This window comes from Eulemur rufifrons, chromosome 12, assembly GCF_041146395.1.
Source record: "Eulemur rufifrons isolate Redbay chromosome 12, OSU_ERuf_1, whole genome shotgun sequence".
Lineage (NCBI taxonomy): Eukaryota > Metazoa > Chordata > Mammalia > Primates > Lemuridae > Eulemur > Eulemur rufifrons.
Genome location: NC_090994.1, coordinates 22,543,169 through 22,557,154, shown reverse-complemented (window position 1 = coordinate 22,557,154; position 13,986 = coordinate 22,543,169). Strand labels below are relative to the sequence as shown.

General features: G+C 57.4%; 1 protein-coding gene across 2 annotated transcripts in view; it reads left to right on the top strand.

The window, feature by feature from the left end:
* FGFR1 (fibroblast growth factor receptor 1) overlaps nucleotides 1-12,606 on the top strand; it is a 47,530-nt gene extending 34,924 nt beyond the window's left edge. For both annotated transcript variants that reach the window (XM_069484985.1, XM_069484986.1), the window contains 13 exons: nucleotides 1,835-1,958; nucleotides 3,523-3,713; nucleotides 5,618-5,762; nucleotides 7,730-7,926; nucleotides 8,744-8,889; nucleotides 9,108-9,229; nucleotides 9,673-9,783; nucleotides 10,249-10,439; nucleotides 11,120-11,242; nucleotides 11,417-11,487; nucleotides 11,739-11,876; nucleotides 12,021-12,126; nucleotides 12,231-12,606. In XM_069484985.1, coding sequence (XP_069341086.1) covers nucleotides 1,835-1,958; nucleotides 3,523-3,713; nucleotides 5,618-5,762; nucleotides 7,730-7,926; nucleotides 8,744-8,889; nucleotides 9,108-9,229; nucleotides 9,673-9,783; nucleotides 10,249-10,439; nucleotides 11,120-11,242; nucleotides 11,417-11,487; nucleotides 11,739-11,876; nucleotides 12,021-12,126; nucleotides 12,231-12,407 — 1,842 coding nt within the window. In that variant the 3' untranslated portion in view covers nucleotides 12,408-12,606. The remainder of the gene's footprint in view (nucleotides 1-1,834; nucleotides 1,959-3,522; nucleotides 3,714-5,617; nucleotides 5,763-7,729; nucleotides 7,927-8,743; nucleotides 8,890-9,107; nucleotides 9,230-9,672; nucleotides 9,784-10,248; nucleotides 10,440-11,119; nucleotides 11,243-11,416; nucleotides 11,488-11,738; nucleotides 11,877-12,020; nucleotides 12,127-12,230) is intronic.
* Nucleotides 12,607-13,986: the final 1,380 nt, after the last annotated feature.

The window sequence follows — 13,986 nt, the reverse complement described above, 5'->3', positions numbered from 1 at the left end:
AATTTCTTATCTTGTTTGGTAACCTCATGAGTCTTTTTGTGTTATATTTCAAGCATGAGCGTTGGAATGATAATTTTTCATGGCAAAATATCACAGAGTATTTTGTGATGTTAGGTATTTTCTAGTTTTTCACTTTTATAAATAACATTGCAGCAAATCTCTTCAGCGGTATTTTGCAGTGTTGTTCCTTAGGACAGATTGCTAGAAATGAAACTGCTAGGTCAAAGGGTGTAAGCATTTTTTAAGCCCTTGATGCATGCTACCCAGTTATTTTATTGAGAGAGAAAATTAACTCACCCTCCCATAGCGGAGTATGTGAATGACCAATTCACTACACCTTTGCCAACAGATTCAGTATATGAAAGCCCAGCAACTGTTATGTTGCTGGCCATGGTTTCTGTTACCCACAGTCAACCCAGGACCAAAAACAGGGGTGCACAGTATAAAATATCTTTATTTTGAGAGAGACCACATTCACATAACTCTTATTACAGTATATTATAATTGTTCTATTTTATTGGCCCTTGTTATTAATCCCTTACTGTGCCTAATTTATAAATTAAACTTTATCATAGGTATGTGTGTATAGCAAGACCCAGCGTGTATAGGCTTTGTAACCAGCTGTAGTTTCAGGCGTACACTGGGAGTCTTGGGACACATCCCCCATGGAGAAGGGGGGACTGCTGTATTTCATGTTCTTTTATGTATTATTTCGCTTATTAATGAAGTTAGAATTTTCATGTTAATAAGCAATTTTCATTTCCTCTTATAGATTGTTGTGTCCTTTGCCCATTTATATCTGTCGGAAGAACATCTTCCTTGTAGTCCCTCTTTAGAGTCTCTGATTATCCATGGAGTCCCTGTTTTTTCTCATCTCACCTAGCTTCTCTTTTCTCAATAATTGTGTATAAGAAAAGCAGAGGGGCCGGGCACGGTGGCTCACGCCTGTAATCCTAACACTCTGGGAGGCCAAGGTAGGAGGATTGCTTGAGCTCAGGAGTTCGAGACCAGTCTGAACAAGAGTGAGACCCTGTCTCTACTGAAAATGAAAAATAAGCTGGGCGTGATGGTACACACCTGTAGTCCCAGCTACTTGGGAGGCTGAGGCAGGAGGATTACTTGACCCCAGGAGTTGGAGGTTGCAGTGAGCTATGATCATACCACTGCACTCTAGCCTGGGTGACAGAGAAAGATTCTGTCTCCAAAAAAAAAAAGAAAAGAAAAGAAAGAAAGAATAGGGAAACATTTTAAATTGATTCACCAAGTGCTTACTGTGCGCAAGGCACTATGCTCCAAATGTTCCTGCCCGTAAAGATTTTCCAGTCCAGCAGGAGGTCCTGTGTCCGGAGCACCTGTCGTAGAAGGCAGACTGTGATTGGTGCTTCAGTAGACAGAGGGAGGGGTGAGAACAGTTCTGACCAGAGATTGGGCTGGAGAAGATGGTTTTGGAAATGAGATGTCAAGGGCAGGCAGTGCCGGATCTCAGCAGGAGAGCCGTTCCAGGCGCAGGAATGGCACGGACAGAGGTGTGCCAATTGGGAACACTCCTGGTGTATTTGGGAGACTTTTCAGAAGGCACATTTGTCCCGATCACAGATGGCCTTGAATTCCACGGTGAAGACTCCCGAGTCCCCATGCCCGTCTTCCAGTCGTCCTGAGTGTTCTTTCAGAGTGTGAACAGGCTGAGGCTGGCGCGCTCTGCACTCTGTCCTGCTAGGGCTGCAGCCTGGGGCCGTGTGCCGCCCTGACTCGGAGCCTCAGCGCATGGCACCGGCGCTGCCCGTGCTCCCTCCAGACCCTCCAGACCCACAGCCACCGCTGTGCTTCTCCTCAGGTCCGTTACGCCACCTGGAGCATCATAATGGACTCCGTGGTGCCCTCTGACAAGGGCAACTACACCTGCATTGTGGAAAACGAGTACGGCAGCATTAACCACACCTACCAGCTCGATGTCGTGGGTAAGAAGGCGAAGGCAGGCCGGGCGCGGTGGCTCATGCCTGCACCCTGGGAGGCCAAGGCGAGAGGATCACACGAGGTCAGGAGTTTGAGACCAGCCTGAGCAAGAGCAAGACCCCATCTCTACTAAAAATAGAAAAATTAGCTGTGACCCTGTAGTCCCAGCTGCTTGGGAGGCTGAGGCAGGAGGATCACCTGAGCCCAGGAGTGTGAGGTTGCTGTGAGCTGGGCTGACGCCACGTCACTCACTCTAGCCTGGGCAACAGAGAGAGACTCTGTCTCAAAAAAAAAAAAAAAAAAAAAAAAGGCAAAGGCAGCAGGAGTGGCCAGATTAGAGCTTAGAGGGAGGAGGTTTGGAGAACACAGCTGCAGCGTCTCTTAGGGGCATAGTATAGTGTGTGGCACTTACTATAATAGCTTTGTCACCTAGAACAGGCCACTTCCCCCTTTGGAGCCTCACCTTTCTTATCTGTAAAATAGAGTTAAGAGGATCAGACAGTTATTACATCTCAAAGCTCTGTGTTGCCGTGAAATAGAAGGTGCTGTTGCTAGTTTGTCCTGGAGGAGGTGGCCGGTGGTGTCGTGATGTTAAATGTGGCATAATATTCATGACCAGCCTGGGCAACATAGTAAGACATTGTTTCTAGGAAAAAAAAAAAAAATTAGCCAGCGTGGTGGCGTGCGCCTGTGGTCCCAGCTATTCAGGAGGCTGAGGCAGGAGGATCCCTTGAGCCCAGGAGTGTGAGGTTGCAGTGAGCTATGATGATGCCACTGCCTTCTAGCCTGGGCAACAGAGTGAGACCCGGTCTCCAAAAATCAAAACTAAACAAAAGGCGTAACTGTAGCTGTCGCATAGTGAACACAGCAATACGCTAGACTCTCTAAATACTTCTCCAAGGTTGGCATCGGTGTTCTAGTACACCCGAGAGCACCCACGCGCAGGCTCCGAGAGCTCAGTACCTTGTCAGTGTAGAACCAGACCCGAGTCCAGTTGAGGTCACCACAGGAGACTCTAGGAAGAACACCGTGCCTCTCGGGGCGATGACTGCAGCCCGTTCCTTCTAGAGGTTTTATTCCCTAGAGATTGTAAGGTACAGAGTCTCATAGGCAGCGTCTGTCTTGGTTTTGATGATATCGTCTAAAAAGGAGCTTGTGATCCAGGAGGTCTGGGCAGGGGAGGCGATTCTGCATTTGTAACGAGCTCCTGAGGTGATGCCGGTGCCGTGCTCCGGGAACACACCTTGTTCAGCAGGAGTCTGGCAGTGACTGTCCAGTTTTGCTTAAGGAGAAGTAGGCCGTGCGGAGGTCTGTTGTGACGTTATCCACTAAGGCGAGAGAGGTTCGCTATGCCTGTAGATAAGAGTGCATTGCCTTGGAGGATGGCTTAGGGCTGAAGGGAGGGTGTCTCTTTTCCTAGCTCAGGTTTGGGGGGCTAGGGCTCAGCAGAAGCCCCGGGAGGTGCCCTGCCCACCACTGGGAAGCTTGGGGGGTACTGGGTGGGCACGCTCTCCTTAGCCTGGACCAGGCATGGCAGCGCCTGACAAGCCTCTCACTGTTCTTCCACAGAGCGGTCCCCGCACCGGCCCATCCTGCAGGCAGGGTTGCCTGCCAACAAGACGGTGGCCCTGGGCAGCAACGTGGAGTTCATGTGTAAGGTGTACAGCGACCCCCAGCCTCACATCCAGTGGCTAAAGCACATCGAGGTGAATGGGAGCAAGATTGGTCCCGACAACCTGCCCTACGTCCAGATCTTGAAGGTAATCTGGGCCCCCCGTGTCCCTGGGCCAGCGTGCTGGGTGGAGACCAGCGTCTCCGGGGCTCAAGTTCCCGTGGGCAGGCTCAGTGCCCGGGATCAGGGTCACGCGATAGGCTTCAGGCACACACTCTCTCTGAGCAGGGACTAATCACGTTGCCCAGAACCAGGGACAGCTCAGAGTAGGAGTGAGCGGGAACAGAGCGCTGGGGGGTGGGCCCGTGGGTTTCCAAAGAGCTGCCAGAGGGACGCTGTGGGGCCGCAGGGTCAGCTGCTCGAGGACGGAATGTGGACTCCTGCCTTTTGTCCAGAACCCAAGCCTTTCCAGCAAGCATGTCCCGGTCTCCGCCCTGCTTCCCGAATTAACGACCTTTCTGGCAGTTGGGGTGACTGACAAGGGCATGCCTTACGTAGAACTGGAAAAACAAATGCCACCTGTAAATTCTGAGCTGAATGAGGAGTGATGGCATGTTCTTCCTGTCTCCTCTCGCTCCCAGACGTTCACTGTCTGCCTTTCCCCGAATGCTCCATTAATCCAGGGAAGCTAATTGCCCAAATCGCCAGCGGATCTCGCGACAGGAAGTCACCAGAGGCTGGGAAGGTTGTTTACCTCCTTGTCCCAGAGCTGGACCTCATCCTCCCCGGCCTGGCTGTCCCAGAGATTTACTGTCCATCCCTCCGTCCCTTCTCTTTGCTGCTGGTGCTGAAACTGCTCTGGGGGACGGGGCGGTGGCCAGGGGACCGCGGCCACCGTGTCCATTCACGGCCCCTGCCGCAGTCCTGGAGGAGGGCGTTGAACACAAACGGGACAGTTGATTCGATGCAGAATTTTTGTTTTTGTTTTCCCAATCAAACACTCTGGACGTTTGCAGCCCATTTGTCTCGTCTTAAAGAGAGACAGATGGTAACTCTCCCTGAACGTCTCCCTCGCCTCAGCTTCCCGGGCCCGCCTGGAATTGACACGGGAGCGTAGTGTGGCCACATCTCGGGCGTTTGCCCAACTGACTGGTGTGTCGTTGGTTTGTTCCAGCATTCGGGGATTAATAGCTCGGATGCGGAGGTGCTGACCCTGTTCAATGTGACAGAGGCCCAGAGCGGGGAGTATGTGTGTAAGGTTTCCAATTACATTGGTGAAGCTAACCAGTCTGCGTGGCTCACTGTCACCAGACCTGTGGCAAAAGGTAACGGGGAGACGGACGGGACCCTGTGCTGGGAATTGGATGTAGGCCCCGGCTGCCGGGCGCGTGCCCCGCCGGACTCTCCCTGTTGTCCTGCTGCACTTGTAGCGCCCAGAGCCATGGAAAAATGCCCGGCCCGGGAGGCTGGCTTGGTTTGGTGCTGTGTTGGTGTCTGCTGGCTCCCTCCGGACCTCCTGTGTGTTCCCGGGCTGTGTGCGTGTCCGGTCCGTGCGTGGTCTCGTGGCGACACGGTCTTGCTGTGTCGTGAATGATGCTTCGGACTGCAAGTGTGAGCGGAGGGTAGGACGGGCGGTGTCCCCAGGCCGTGCGTGTGCGTGTGCGTGTGTGTGACTGCAGTGCCCTCCCACCCTCCTGTGTGTGCCTCCGACTCTCCTTCCCCGAAACCAAGCAGCCCCGCCCGCCGGCCCCATTTCTCCATGCCGCCCGCCGCCGCATGCTCGGCTGGGCCGGGCTGCCAGCGCTGGTGAAGGGTCGTAACCGCCGTGGTCCTCAGGTCTGCGGACTTCCTCCCTCAGGGTCTCGCCCTCTTCCTCTAACAGGTTTTGTTGCCTGGTGGTTGCTGTTTGTTCCTTGTTGCAAAGCAGACGCTGGGGAGCGTTTCTTCTCTGGTCCCCCCACCACCCCGCCCCGTCTCCCTCCCTCTCTCTCTGTGTCTCTGAGGGGTCTTGCGCCCGGTGCTTGTCCATTTTGCTTCCGTTGTCTCTTCTAGACTGCCGGAGTTAACACCACCGACAAGGAGATGGAAGTGCTTCACTTAAGGAATGTCTCCTTTGAGGACGCGGGGGAGTATACGTGCTTGGCGGGTAACTCTATCGGACTCTCCCACCACTCTGCATGGCTGACCGTTCTGGAAGGTATACACGCACCTCTCCTCTCGGTGTCCTGCCCTCGCCGCGGGCACGGGGGGAGCATGCATTGCGGGGCTGGGGGAGACACAGAGGAAGGGGCTCCTGCCTGCCACCTGCCCCTTCCTTCTCCGGCTTTGAGGGCTGCCTCCTCTTGGCTCGCACAGGAGCTTCCTTAGTTTTGCAGGCGCACGGAGGCTCCCGCCTGTGTCCCTGCCTCTGGCTCCCCCCGGCCCGTGCGATGCATGCGCGGGCTCTGGGTGACTTGCAGCCGGGCTCTGCGCCAGGGCAGGCTCCTTCCGGCCTGGGCTCCAGCAGCTTGCCCTCCTCCATGCGGAGTGTCCGAATTACCCGATTCTTTTGGCCAGTCCCAAAGGTCTCAGAAAGGGCCCCACCCGCCCCTCCCAAGAGGGCCTTGCTGCTTGCAAGGAACAGCACGAGCCCACCCGTCCACACTGCCGTCCTCTGCCTTTGGAGGAGGAGAGGCTCTACCCAGACAAGTGAACTCGAGCTGCTTTCAGTAAGGCCTGTCCCCGGCACCCGCAGGAGGGTGACAATGCCCGTTTCTCCTCTTTAGCTGCCGCCGCCACCTCTCCTATCCCAAGAGGGGAGGTCTGCACACTGACCCAGGAAGGAAGGAGCCTGCGGCCTGCTGCGGGTGGTGGGCTGGTGACCGCAGGGTTGTGGCTGCCTCTTGGAGAGTCCTGCATGTGGGTCTGGGGGCTGCTCTGTCCTTCTTCCTGCTGGCACTACCCCTCCTCCCTCCCTCCTCCCCCTGCCCCGCTTGCCCAGCAGGCCCACGGTGCCCCTGCCTGAGGCGGAGAAGCGTTCTGTTTTTATCTTCGTCCCTGTCTCTGTCCTGTCTGTGTCCTCTGTCCGTCGTCTTCGGTTCTCAACATGGGGGGAAATAAAACAGAAACACTTCTCCCACCTGCAGCGCTGCCAGCTCCTTGTCAGGGCTGGGGACGTTCAGTCCCCCCGGGACTCAGTCTGGGGTCGCGCCTCGTGCCTGTCTGGAAGGGTCCCCAGGGGTGCCGCCTCCGTGGCTGGCCGGTGTGTCTTACCGGGAGGGTTGGGAGGAGGACTCGCGGGGCGGGGCATGTTCCGCGAAGCGGCGCTGTGTGTGCCGGGGCGAAGGCCGCCCAGCCTCCTGCTCAAGGGAGGCCGGGCTGCACGGGCTTGGCCTCTGTGGCCCTGGGGGGGATTCCAAATGGAAAGTGGGAGGAGAGAATAAAACAGTGCCAACCCCCTCCCTGCCCCTGTGCATTTCCTTCTTAAGTTTTAGGAGTTGGGACCTGTGAGTAGAAATCTTAAGAACTGCAAAAAAGTTGATTTCTTGTATCTAGAGTAGTCCAGACATGTTTGGAAATTAAGTCAGCTGTGCCTGTGGTTTGGCTAGGTGTAATTATTTACCTGTCTGATCTGACACGTGACACAGATTCGAGGTGGGACGGATAGTCGGGACGCAGGCTGGCAGCCTCTCCCTTCATGTGTCCTCATTCTGTGAGTGCCACCGTGGCCAGGTACTGTGGCACGCAGAAACGAACAAGGCTCCGGCCCCGCCCTCGCACCTGGTGGCTTCCGCAGTGAATGTATGCACACGGTGCTGAGGCTCCGCCACGTGTCCACAAAGAGACCGAGAAAGCCATTCAGAAGTGACTTCTCGGCCGCCCCTTGCAGGGTCCGGGTAACGTCTAGGCCAGGAGTCCAGCCGAGCAGGGAGGCTCGGGAATGCACGGGGTGGGACTCAGCAGCAAGATGGCTGTAGTCTGTCCCTCCTGCGGGGTTCGAGTCAGTTTAGGGAAGCCCCAAAGATCACAGGCGCCCAGTCCTCTCAGTGCCAGAATCCCAGTCCTGGCTAGAACCTAGTGTGGTCCTTCTCCTCCCTAAAAGCTCCCAGGGGACAGGAGATGGGTGTTGTCCACCTTGTGGACGGGGCCCCAGAGCCTGCTAACACCCTGTTCACACCGACTCAGCCCTGGAGGAGAGGCCGGCGGTGATGACCTCGCCCCTGTACCTGGAGATCATCATCTACTGCACGGGGGCCTTCCTCATCTCCTGCATGGTGGGCTCCGTCATCATCTACAAGATGAAGAGTGGCACCAAGAAGAGCGACTTCCACAGCCAGATGGCCGTGCACAAGCTGGCCAAGAGCATCCCCCTGCGCAGACAGGTAACAGAAAGTAGATGGGGGATTCGCACGCTCGGCACTGCCCTCTCCCCCTGTGCCCCCAGGGGCTTCTCCAGGGTCCTCTTCCAGCCTGCCCCCCCCCCCCCCCCCCCCCCGTTCCTAACGTGCCGCCTCCGGCTTTGCTTCCTGGCTTCTGGGCAGGGCACAGTGGAACTTCTTTAGCTGAGTGTCCCAGAGTGGGTTTCAAGCTGGTCTAGCCTGTGAATCCGCTGTCCCCCCACGGCCCACGGCAAGTCCCCTGCCCTCCCCCAGCACGTGGACTGGGAGAATGTCCTGTCTGGACTGAATGTGTCTTTGGTGGCATTGGAACCGTCCTGGGGGCAGGTTGGAGGTGCAGAGGCATCGGGTGGAGAAGGGGACATGAGTCGGCCCCCACTGCCCTTGCCCCGCCGGTGTGCCCACCCTCCCCTCATGGGAGGAGATGGCCCAGGAGGCGAAGGCATGCGTAAGAGTGACCATTCATTCAGAACAATCTGTAAACTGAGGCAGGGTTTTCACAAAGAATCAAGACAAGAGCAGAGTTGTTATTGCGATGATAAGTTACAAAATGTCCAGCCAGCCTAGGTACCTTTGGGCTACTCATCTTAAAGGTGAGTAAGATGGAGCCCAGAAAGGCCAGTCCGTGGCGGGAATAGGCCAGTCCTAGAACCTGGGTCTTCTGGCCCCGGCGGTCTCTCCACCACTCTGCATCGGGGAAGGAGTATCAGATGCACAGAATCGCGTCTCTGCCGTTGCTGGGAAGCCCGGGCTGCCACTTCCCCTGTCCTTGCTAGAAGGGTGACCCCACTCTTCCCTGCAGGTGTCGGCTGACTCCAGCGCCTCCATGAACTCCGGGGTTCTTCTGGTTCGGCCCTCAAGGCTATCCTCCAGCGGGACCCCCATGCTCGCTGGGGTCTCTGAGTATGAGCTTCCCGAAGACCCTCGCTGGGAGCTGCCCCGGGACAGGTAATGCTCTGACCCCAGCTCTCCGTGGGCTTGTCCTCATGGTGGGAGGTGTGTACACTGAGACCTAGGGGGTGAAGGCGTGTGAAATGCCTCCGGGAATAATCATTTCCGCCTTCTACTCTCAGCTGGTGAAATACAGAGAGGTGGAGGTGGGGGGCCCTGTCGAGGCTTGAACTTGCCCAGCCCCCACTTACGCCACTCTCTGTTTCCCCCCAAAGACTGGTCTTAGGCAAACCCCTGGGAGAGGGCTGCTTTGGGCAGGTGGTGTTGGCTGAGGCCATTGGGCTGGACAAGGACAAACCCAACCGAGTGACCAAAGTGGCGGTGAAGATGTTGAAGTGTAAGTGCAAAAACAGTCCTTTCCCTTTCCAAGCACACTGGGGGCCCCGGGCCAGCAGAACAGCTCGGGGCTGTCACTGCCCACACCTGCTACCCCGCTTGCTTCGGGCTCCCCGGAGTGGAGGGGCATTGGGCACCCGGTGTCGCTGTGATCCCGCTCTGTTCCTTGGTGTCAGTCTGGGCTGTGTCAGGTGCTTATTCCAGAGCCCGTCACCTGCTGATTCCTCACCATGTCCCCTGCCCACTCACCGTCACATGTTGCAACAACGGCTCCCAAGAGAGGGAAGAGAAAATCAACGTGGAAGGGCCGTGGGGAGGAGAGACTCAGGCCCCAGGGAAAAGCCGCCTCGGGCATGCACCCTCTCTGTCCCCCTCAGCCTTTCTCCTGCCTCCCTCCCTTCCAAAAGTAAAGAGTCCCTGTCGTTCTCTGGTCTGTGTGTAAAGCGGATGCAACGGAGAAAGACCTGTCAGACCTGATCTCAGAAATGGAGATGATGAAGATGATCGGGAAGCACAAGAACATCATCAACCTGCTGGGAGCCTGCACGCAGGACGGTGGGTGCCGCGCCAGGGGCAGGGCGCGGGCCTTCTGCTACCAGGGGGCAGGTGGGAGCTGGGCTGGGGTCCCAGTGGCACGGCCCCTCTCGGCCACACCGCAGGGAGGGGGTGAAGGGAGGCCAGTGTGGCAGAGGTTGGAATGTTCTCGGGTCTGGGCCGATGCCCACTGGTGTTCCTCCAAGAATACGGGCACCTAGATTCACACACGGTTTGTGGACAGGAACAGGAAAGCAACTGTGGTCTGAATTAGGGCTCCTACCCCAACTTTGTTCTGGAACTTTCTGGACTGTGCTAGGAAGAATGATTTCCCTGACTTTCTCTGAGGAATAGAATGAATTTCCCCTGGTCCCCCAAAGAGGAGGCTGGGCGTGGTGTGCCTGCCGCTGGGGGTGGGCTTCCTGGCGGGGAGGCTAAAGCCGCTCACCTGCCGCCTGCCCTGATGGCCTGTCCGTCTGTGCCCAGGTCCGCTGTACGTCATCGTGGAGTACGCCTCCAAGGGCAACCTGCGGGAGTACCTGCAGGCCCGCAGGCCCCCTGGGCTGGAATACTGCTACAACCCCAGCCACAACCCAGAGGAGCAGCTCTCCTCCAAGGACCTGGTCTCCTGCGCCTACCAGGTGGCCCGAGGCATGGAGTATCTGGCCTCCAAGAAGGTGTGGAACCCGAAGGCCCCCCACTCCTGCCATCCCCCAGTGAAGCTGGGGTGGGAACAGAGCCCTGCCGGCACTCTAGCTTGTGACTTTTAATCCTTGGGTGGAGTCGTGGGCCTGCTGGGCACTGACCCCTTTTGCCGTTTGAGGCTCCCTGGGAAACTTGGAGTTGGGAGAACAAGTGCGGCCCAGCGGCCTTGGGGTCAGACCGGATCGGGTTCAGGTCTGGGCCACTTTCCGCGTAGCGTTGGGTGGCTACTCGGCATCTCGTATTTCTTCCCAATGCAAAGTAAGAACAGCAGTGCTGACGTCCCACGTCGTTACGGGGATGCTGTGAGAGCGCCGGCACAGTTCTGGTGCGCGGTGCAGGGTGGCCTTGACCGCGTGGGTGTGCTGTGCCGGGATGGGGCTTGGGAGCACGTGCCCCTGCGGTCTGGCCCCTGCGGTCCGGCGGCTTAGAGGGTCCTCAGCCTTTGGGGAGGGGCAGGAAGGGAGGGTTTGCTGAAGTGACTGAGACTCGAGCTAGAGGAGTTAAGGAGGGCTCAGGGGCAGGGCATCGTGGGTCTGCCTGCACGTCCATCCCCGAGGAGCAGCGGGCGACCCAGACCCCCGAGTGGGCGTGTTTCGCCCTTGGCAGCCCCTAGAGCCTTCCGGTTCCCTCACCTCCCTCCCGCCCTCTGCAGTGTATCCACCGAGACCTGGCTGCCAGGAACGTCCTGGTGACAGAGGACAACGTGATGAAGATCGCAGACTTCGGCCTGGCCCGGGACATCCACCACATCGACTACTATAAAAAGACCACGAATGTGAGTGCGGCGGGCGCCGCCACACCTGCTCTGACCCGGGTTGGCTTTGTCCGCGAGGCGGGGTGGGGGTGGGCTGGACACGCGGGCACTGCTCCTGGCCCCGCCCCGTCCCGCCACCACCTGTCCCCTCGCTGCCCTGCCCGGGCCACCCTCAGCCTGCCCATGCTGTTGCAGGGCCGCCTGCCCGTGAAGTGGATGGCGCCCGAGGCGCTGTTTGACCGGATCTACACCCACCAGAGTGATGTGTGAGTCTGAAATAAGCGCCTGCCGGGGATGGTGGGATGGAAAACTGCAGTACAGTGGCGCCCTGTGTCCCTTCTGGACGGATGAAGGAAAAAAACAGGACATTGTCTGTATGCGTTCCCTTGGCTCGCAGAAAGCCCAGTCTGTCCTGCGCACGGACTCCCGGCCCTGCCCTAGGAAGGAGGGACTTGCGTTGGGGTCGAGGAGGTTCGGGATGGTCCCTGAGAGCCCGGGGCTCTGTGCTCGTCCGCAGGTGGTCTTTCGGGGTGCTGCTGTGGGAGATCTTCACCCTGGGCGGCTCCCCGTATCCCGGCGTGCCCGTGGAGGAGCTCTTCAAGCTGCTGAAGGAGGGCCATCGCATGGACAAGCCCAGCAACTGCACCAGCGAGCTGTAAGCCCGAGGCGATGCCGGCGGCCCTGAGGCCGGCACTGGGGGCAGAGACCTGGACGAGAGGGTGTCCCCCCAGGGGGAGCCGCCCTCCTGGTCATGCCTCTGCTCGCGTCCTTCCTCCCTGACCTCACGCCCCTGCCGCAGGTACATGATGATGCGGGACTGCTGGCACGCGGTGCCCTCGCAGAGACCCACCTTCAAGCAGCTGGTGGAAGACCTGGACCGCATCGTGGCCTTGACTTCCAACCAGGTGAGGCTGCCTTTGCTCACGTGGGTGCACCCTGCTGCGCTAGCGCCGCCCTGGCCCAGGGAGGAGGGCACCTGGCCATGGCGCCTTCCTGTCGCTTGTCGCAGGAGTACCTGGACCTGTCGATGCCCCTGGACCAGTACTCCCCCAGCTTCCCCGACACCCGAAGCTCCACCTGCTCCTCGGGGGAGGATTCCGTCTTCTCTCATGAGCCGTTGCCCGAGGAGCCCTGTCTGCCCCGACACCCAGCCCAGCTTGCTAATGGTGGACTCAAACCACGCTGACTCCCACCCACCGCGCCCCTCCCCAGACTCCATGGCCAACTGTAACCCTCACCCACGACTCCCTGCTGGGCCCACTGCCTGTCCCTGCCCCCCTTCCTGCTGGCAGGAGCCGGCTGCCTACTTGAGGCCTTGCTGTGTGGCCCGCCTTCACCCCACTGAGCTCACCTCTCTTCCTCCTCTTCCTCTCAGCCTGCTTGCGAGAGAGAGAGAGAGAGAGAGAGAGAGAGAGAGAGGAGCAGAGAAGCAGGTACTTGCCAATGGACACTTCCTTCCTCCCAAATGCTGGACCAAGCCCCCTCCCTGCCACCAGGCACCGCCTGGAGGGTGGGGTGGCGGGAGACGGACAGGCGTGCAAGCGAGAGCTTCGAGAGCGTTCCTGTGTTGGTTTTGTCTGTTTCACCTTAACCCGTGAGCCCCTTGCATTCTGGTGGCAGGTGCCTTGTCCTCAGGGCGACAGCAGTAAGGAGGTCAATGCTTCCGGCCTCGGTTCAAGGCGACCTCTGCTCCAGATAGATGGTGCCAGTAGCTTATTAATTCCGATACTAATTTGCTTTGCTGACCAAATATTACGGTGCCAGAGGACGGTGGGGCAAAGGCGGGAGAGCGTGTGGCCCTGGGGCCCAGCCCCAAACCGGGGGCTTTGTATATAGCTATGAAGAAAACACAAAGTGTATAAATCTGAGTATATATTTACATGTCTTTTTAAAAGGGTCGTTACCAGAGATTTACCCATTGGGTAAGATGCTCCTGGTGGCTGGGAGGCATCAGTCGCTATATATTAAAAACAAAGAAAAAAGAAAAAAAAAAAAGGAAAATGTTTTTAAAAAGGTCATATATTTTTTGCTACTTTTGCTGTTTTATTTTTTTAAATTATGTTCTAAACCTATTTTCAGTTTAGGTCCCTCAATAAAAATTGCTGCTGCTTCATTTTTATATGGGCTGTGTGAGAAAGGAGAGGACGTCCACTGGAAAGGAGGGTGACTGACGGGCCCGGGCTGTCTGTCCAGAGGGCACTGCACGCTCCCCGCAGTGTCCTCGTAACCTCTTCCTCCTAGGTCCTGCGCCCAGACCTCCGGGACGAACCTCTTCCCTCTCCGATGCTTTTGGAAAGGCAGGAAAAGAAGATGTCTGCATCGTGGGCAGGAACCTCCTGTCCGTGCACCAGAGGTGCCGGGCAGAGAGCCAGGGCGCAACCCTCAGCCGCAGATTGTTTCTGCAGAGGAAACCGGTGGGGTCGGGCGGGGGACAGGGGCACCTGCCTTGGAATAGCTAAAGGGTAGAGCTAAAGTGATTAAGAGGAAAGCTAAGGATTATTCAGCAAGGTCTGCGGAAACTCAAACCCCCGTGTGTGTGCCTCTGTGTGGGCGGGGTTGTGCCTGTGCGTCTAAGTGAGGGAAATGTCACCTAAGGCTGATCCTGCGTTCAGTCCCTTACTGCATTTTTCCCAACCACTTTGTTCCTTATCCTTCACCAGACCATTCTTCCTGTATCCACGTGACTGGGCCACATTTGCTGGGACTGTCACAACTCCTGGCTTCCTATAGTTCTTCCTGTCCAAACTCCACCCCATCCTTCAGGA